This window comes from Sinocyclocheilus rhinocerous, unplaced genomic scaffold (assembly GCF_001515625.1).
Source record: "Sinocyclocheilus rhinocerous isolate Xijiao unplaced genomic scaffold, SAMN03320098_v1.1 scaffold1758, whole genome shotgun sequence".
NCBI lineage: Eukaryota > Metazoa > Chordata > Actinopteri > Cypriniformes > Cyprinidae > Sinocyclocheilus > Sinocyclocheilus rhinocerous.
In genome coordinates, this window is record NW_015631050.1 from 328,646 (window position 1) to 335,248 (window position 6,603).

The following is a 6,603-nucleotide window of genomic DNA, read 5'->3' on the forward strand; positions in this document are numbered from 1 at the left end:
ATCAAAGTAGGTAATGGAAAGTAGTTGGGATATGCAAAGAGTGCGAACAGACAACAAACTGGACAGCAAGAGCAACTGAGGGGCTTTCCGCAGGCAACGTCAAAGGAAGACCTTGCCAGGCTTTGAGTTACAATTGGAAGGATTTCATAGGACTCTGTAACCAGCACAGCTCTGAAGTGGTTATTTCTGTTGTGAATTGATTATGCAAATGCAAGATGAAAACCACCACTCCAGATGGATGGAGAGAGTGAGAGCAGGAAGAGTGAGTGAGTGAGTGAGAATGAATGAACTGAATGAAATATTGCAGGTCTCAAAGACTTGGATTTGAATCAAGAGCTAATTTTAAAACGAACCGCATTCGAAAGCTTTCTGGTTCCATTCTTGCTAATCCTCACATAAATCATAAACACATTGACAGGAATACACTCATGGAAGGCTAAACAGCACGTATAAGCTAACAAACACCAGAAGAATCAAAGAAAATATCAGAGAAAACAAACACAAAGGATGACCACAAATCAATGCCTTGTTTTCCAGTGACTACAACGTACTTTTAAATGTTCAAATGATTTACACTACCATTCAGAAGTTTCAGTTTTTAAAAGAAGTCTCTTATGCTCACCAAGGCATTTGATCACACAGTAAAAACAGCAATATTGTGAAATATTACTACAATTTAAAATAACCATTTTCTATTTTAATATATTTTAAAATGTAATTTATTCCTGTGATGTCAAAGCTGAATTTTCATCAGCCATTACCTACAATCTTCAGTGTCACATGATCCTTCAGAAATCCTTCTAATATACTGATTTGTTTCTTGAGAAGCATTTATTATTATTATCAATGTTGAAAACAGTTGTGCTGCTTAATTTGTTTGAGGAAACCTTTATTTGTTTGCAGGATTCTTTGACCGAACATTCAAACGAACAGCATTTATTTAAAATAGAAATATTTTTTTGCATTATAAATGTCTTTCAGTTCTGTTTAATGTGTTAAAATATTTAATACATTAAATGAAAAAAAAATTTTTTATTTAATGCTGAATAAAATATTAATACTGAATAAAACTAGTTATTTCTTTAAAAAAAAATACACATTAATCAAATTTAAATGAGACTAGACTTTTCAATCTGTTTGTGTGAGACTTAAATTAAAACAGCCACACATTTTCTTCTCATAGTGGCGTGACGTGTAGCCAAGTATACTCTGAATTTGTGTTCTGGATTTATCCATCACTCTATGCTGGAGATGGAGGGGCCACCAGATGTGTCCAGCTCCCTCTTCAATCTCAGCAGCAGTTATGGGGGCACGGAGGCTTTCCTCTGGCTGTTTCCATCAGAGAACATCACATGGACCACAACGTGGCCCACAATCCAGCCAGTTGCCCCTCCACGGGCACGGGACCAAGCCTTGGCCCATGCGGAGATCGGGGTGCTGGGGTTGGTGCTTGCCCTCACTGCTCTGGGTAATGGATTCGTGCTGTGGGTGCTGCTGCTTAGGAAGAAACATCATGCTCCCATGCACCTCTTCATGGTCAATCTATGTGTAGCTGACCTGGTAGTGGCCTTATTTCAGGTAACAGCCTCTTGAGACTATTAAAAATGATGAGTGCTTTGAAATTAGCTTATACGGTTTAGTAATCATTGACCTGAATGGAAAATATAGTGAGACTACATTTATTAAAATGCAGCTGAATTTGTAAATCATAATATGGAACAATTTGCTTTGCACTGGGAAAAATGGATCAAATATGCAACATCTCATAGACCTGATTTTATTTTTTAATCAAAATTCCGATGTAAAGAAAGATCGCACCTCTTCATGGTCAATCTATGTGTAGCTGACCTGGTAGTGGCCTTATTTCAGGTAACAGCCTCTTGAGACTATTAAAAATGATGAGTGCTTTGAAATGAGCTTATACGGTTAAGTAATCATTGACCTGAATGGAAAAATATAGTGAGACTACATTTATTAAAATGCAGCTGAATTTGTAAATCATAATATGGAACAATTTGCTTTGCACTGGGAAAAATGGATCAAATATGCAACATCTCATAGACCTGATTTTATTTTTTAATCAAAATTCCGATGTAAAGAAAGATCACTCCCTATATGTACATAGTTTTCTTTCTTGCTTAAGAAAGAAATTGCTTTTCTTATTTTATTTTCTATTTTTATGTATTTATTTCTCCCCCCTTTTCTTCTCCTCAATATGTACACAACATATGCAAAGGGCTGCATGTATATATGGGCACATTTAGATATGTACATATATGTGAATGTGAATGTAGACATAGGTGTGCTTATGTATGAGTGTATTCATAGGTATAATGTGTAATGAGCATCTGATGGAAGTGTAAGGTTGTTTGAAAAAAAAAGTTTAAAAAAAAATGCAGCTGAAGTATCAGGTGTGGGAGTAATGTTGTGTCAGCAGGGAAGTTCTAGATATCATTAGAGCTGCATGATTAATTGAAATAAAAACTGAAATCGTGATAGGGCTTTGTGCAATTATCAAATCTCAATAACTGCAATATAATAAATAAATAAATGTGCTGCGTGTTTAAGAGTAAAGTGCAGCACTGTTTTCTTTTACATGATTTAACGTTTGAAAAAAATGAAAAAAGTTCAGATAGCCATAAATATTCATATTATAATTGTACAGTAAAATAAAAGTATTAGTAGTTGTTGTAGTAGTAGTAATTAATAGTAATATATTTTGTTTATTAATATGTTTATTTAGTAATGATTATAATAACATCGATATATAATCACAAACATTTTGATCAAATTGTACAGCCCTACAAACAAGCACAGCAAATATGGAACTTTAAAAAAAAAAAAATTAAATCGCAATTGCAATTTTTTTAGACAAATTGTGCCGAGGGAGGTGGAGGGTTGTGATCTCATTGGCTGTAAAATCAGCAAAGGTCAATCAGCTTGTGCCATGTATTAAATGACGTGACTGCATATAAAAGAACCTATCAGCCTGCGCCATCGAGAGTTTTGTGCCTGAATTAGATATATGTCTTTATTTTGTCCCAGGTGCTGCCACAGTTGGTGTGGGACATCACAGAGCACTTCCAGGGGCCTGACGTTCTGTGTCGCTCCGTCAAGTATTTGCAGATCGTCGGGATGTTTGCATCCTCCTATATGATCGTTGCCATGACTGTGGATCGGCACTATGCCATCTGCTCCCCCCTTCAAGCGTATCGTGGAGGTGCGCCCTCCCGCTGGAACACCCCCATTACGGTTGCGTGGGGCCTGGCCCTAGTGCTTAGTTTGCCACAGGTGAGGAGTAAGCAATCTCAAATCGTTCCTGACTGATTTATTTAATTGCATCACAACTATTTTTTCAAGCTCATGACTGTCTCCTCGCTTGCACGCAGGTGTTTATCTTCTCGCGGTCAGAGGTGTCCCCTGGGGTGTTCGAATGCTGGGGCCACTTTGCTGAGCCGTGGGGTCTTAAAGCATACGTCACCTGGATGACTGTGGCTGTATTCGTATTGCCAGCCTTAATCATCACTGTCTGTCAGGTATCTCCAGCTTTTTTTCTCAATCTCTCACTCTCTACACATCTTTTTAATATTAAATATATGGTTTTGACATATCTTGTCTAACAATGTTTTATAGCATAAGAACATGGTGTATATTATGCAAATGTCAAAGACTTGAAATGTTTAATAGGAATTAGATGTACCGCAGGGTACAACCTAATGGCTGTGCCAGTATTGGGGGAAATTCAGAATTTAATAATTGGCTCCTTTTCAATTCATGAGTTGGACATGACTTTGAATGACAGGAAGAGGAATGTACTTAATTGTAATTCAAAGAAATTCACTATAACATCACAGAGGAATTTCTGTAGTCCAGAACAAGTTTGCTAATAATTTTGATGTCTTTTGGCTTTCTTTTTACTTATTTTGCAATGCCAAGGTCACTGATTTGATTCCCAGAATGCATGAACTAATAAAATATATACCTTGAATGAAACGCAAGACAATTTGCATACATTGCCTGCCTGCCAAATGCATAAATGTAAATGATGTATACAAAACATATCCCATACGATTGTATTTAATATAAATTAGTTTGTTTCTTCTTCTTCTTCTTTTGTTATCAGTAATGCACATTAGGGTGTTTTGTGATGCATTTACTGTTATTTAGTTAATGTTTATTGCATTATTTTAATGTCATGTGACCCTGTGCACAATCTAAGAACACGATTTCCTCAACAGATTAGGCATATTTATCTGAATTAAGTTTAATTAGGGTTAATACTGTCAAAACAAAGATTTTAATTTTCCCATACAGCACCATAAAATGTCCACCACACGTTACTGCACTTAGTTCTTCTAAATGGCACATGACTCTGAACCATGATAGGAATATTTTTACATTGATGAATCTCTTTCATCCCAGGTTCGCATCTTCAGAGAAATCCATGACAACATCTACCTGAAGTCTGAGCGGGTGGTGACGGCAGAATTTAAGAGGAACTCTGTCAGCTTCCACTTTGCTCAGCGGGAGGGGGGCAGTGGACGAGGCAGAGAGAGAAACAGACAGAGCAGACACAGTCACCATGCTGACAGCAGTCTCAGTCAAGCTCACTGCAGCCCCTCACATCATGCAGGAGAGGAAGCGTGCTCCTCAAGCCTATATGATGACTATTCTCATACTGTAACCTGTAAGAGCTCTATCTGCGAGCCCTGCTTTGGGCCCCGCCCCTCTTCAGACAGCTCCTCCCCCTCTATCCAAACTCATCTGCAAAACACCCCCAATCATCTCTCAGGCCCCTCTCATTCTCAGTCATTATCAGCCAATAGCGTGTGTGCACTGGCTGGACACCCAAATAGCTCTGGAGCTTCTGAACTGTGGCCAGATGCTTTTCCCCTTCCGACCGATTATTCGCACCCACCGCCTCTCCCAGGTGTGACTAAGGCCATGTCTAAGACGGTGAGGATGACTCTTGTCATTGTGCTGGTCTACACCATCTGCTGGTCTCCTTTCTTTATTGTTCAGTTATGGGCAGCCTGGGACCCCAACCCACCAAACCAAGGTCAGACATTAAGCAAACTTAAATGAATATACATGTCCTGTACAGTCACACAATAAGGCTTCTTGGATGCTAAAAACACTATGATGTATTTTTAAATGGGTTCATATCATAATAGGCAATGTTCTGAAATAGGAAGTTGCTGTACAATCAGGCAGCACATTTCATCAAGCCATAGAAACAATATAACAAAGAAGACATTGTCCACTTGTCAAAAATTGATGGGAGAAGTCGCAAAGCTCAATATGGTGGCCATAGGTATGGAAGTCCTGCTGTTCAGTTAAAAGAAGCAATCAATTTTTTGATACAGACTACAGACTTTTATGTGCATGTGCACTAGCTAAGCCAGAGATTTTTCCAGGGTAATTTTAACAAAAAAAAAGCCAAATTTAGTATACCATTGTCAAGATTGTTTTTCTGAAAAAAATAAAAAACTTTTATTCAGCAAGGATGCATTAAATTGATCAAAAGTGACAGTAGAGAGATTTATAAAGATTTGTATTTCAAATAAATGTCCTTTCTAATCAGGATTTCCTTGCAAACATTTAACTTGTTTAACTATGTTATCTGTCCTAGTTACAGCAGTTATTGTCACAACTGTAAAATCATAATATATGAATATGGAAACTTCTTCAGACAGTGCAAGAATTCATTTATTTGATAATTTATTTTATTCTTCAGACTTTTTCTGTCACTATTATTATTTGCACTGATTGTGTTACAGGCTTTAATACTAATACTTTTCTTAGGAATCTTCAGACTTTCACCTGATAGATGATAAAACAAGGGAAAATCTCATAGACCTGCACATATTATTCACACAAAGATATTTCAATACGGTAGAGCTGTCAATGCAGTAATAAATGCAAATGTTATTTCCTGGCTTTGAGTGTGCCTTTATCTCTCATGCAGGGGCTACTTTCACTATCCTGATGCTACTAGCCAGTCTAAACTCCTGCACTAACCCATGGATCTACACAGCCTTCTCCAACAGTGTGTCCCGTGAGCTGCTCGCACTGCTGCGCTGCCACACCGGATCCCCACGCAGAGGTTCGCTACCGGACGACTCAACCACAACTCACATGTCATCCAACACCAAGGACTCCACATACTGACCTCTGGCCTGACTTGACTACACGGCAAACACACCACAGACATGATGGGCTAGACCAGGGGTGCCCAACCTCGGTCCTGGAGGGCCGGTGTCCTGCAGAGTTTAGCTCCAACCCCAATTAAACACACCCGAACCAGCTAATCAAGCTCTTATAGGCATACTAGAAACTTACCAGCAGGTGAAATAACTTTTTTTAACAGAAGAAATGGTAATGGCAAATGAACAGCAATATACAGGTCAATTTCCAATCTAAATATTGTAGGTAGCAAAATCTCTACGTTATGCATACAGTAGTCAACATTTGAAGTGGATCAAAAAGTTCATCAAAGTTGTCCTAAGACAAGAATGCATTTTGGTTTTAGGTTTTAGGACAACTTTGGTGAAAGGTTTTGATCCACTTCAAATGTTGACTAGTGTATATGTACACACTAAT

The 6,603-nt window shown here is 38.1% G+C and overlaps 1 protein-coding gene across 1 annotated transcript; it reads left to right on the forward strand.

Annotated features, from left to right (window-relative positions):
• Nucleotides 1-202: 202 nt before the first annotated feature.
• Nucleotides 203-6,268, forward strand: LOC107741337 (vasopressin V2 receptor-like). Its single transcript, XM_016554043.1, has 6 exons — nt 203-266; nt 1,199-1,578; nt 3,046-3,291; nt 3,390-3,536; nt 4,423-5,059; nt 5,969-6,268. Exons 1-6 carry the CDS (start codon nt 203-205, stop codon nt 6,169-6,171), a joined length of 1,677 nt encoding a protein of 558 aa, XP_016409529.1. The 3' UTR covers nt 6,172-6,268.
• Nucleotides 6,269-6,603: the final 335 nt, after the last annotated feature.

Coding starts and splice junctions, on each gene's coding strand:
- LOC107741337 (XM_016554043.1), top strand. CDS start 203: ATGCAAATGCAAGATGAAAACCACCACTCCAGATGGATGGAGAGAGTG. Junction 267..1,198: donor AGTGAGAGCAGGAAGAGTGA/GTGAGTGAGTGA, acceptor CGTGACGTGTAG/CCAAGTATACTCTGAATTTG. Junction 3,292..3,389: donor TAGTGCTTAGTTTGCCACAG/GTGAGGAGTAAG, acceptor GCTTGCACGCAG/GTGTTTATCTTCTCGCGGTC.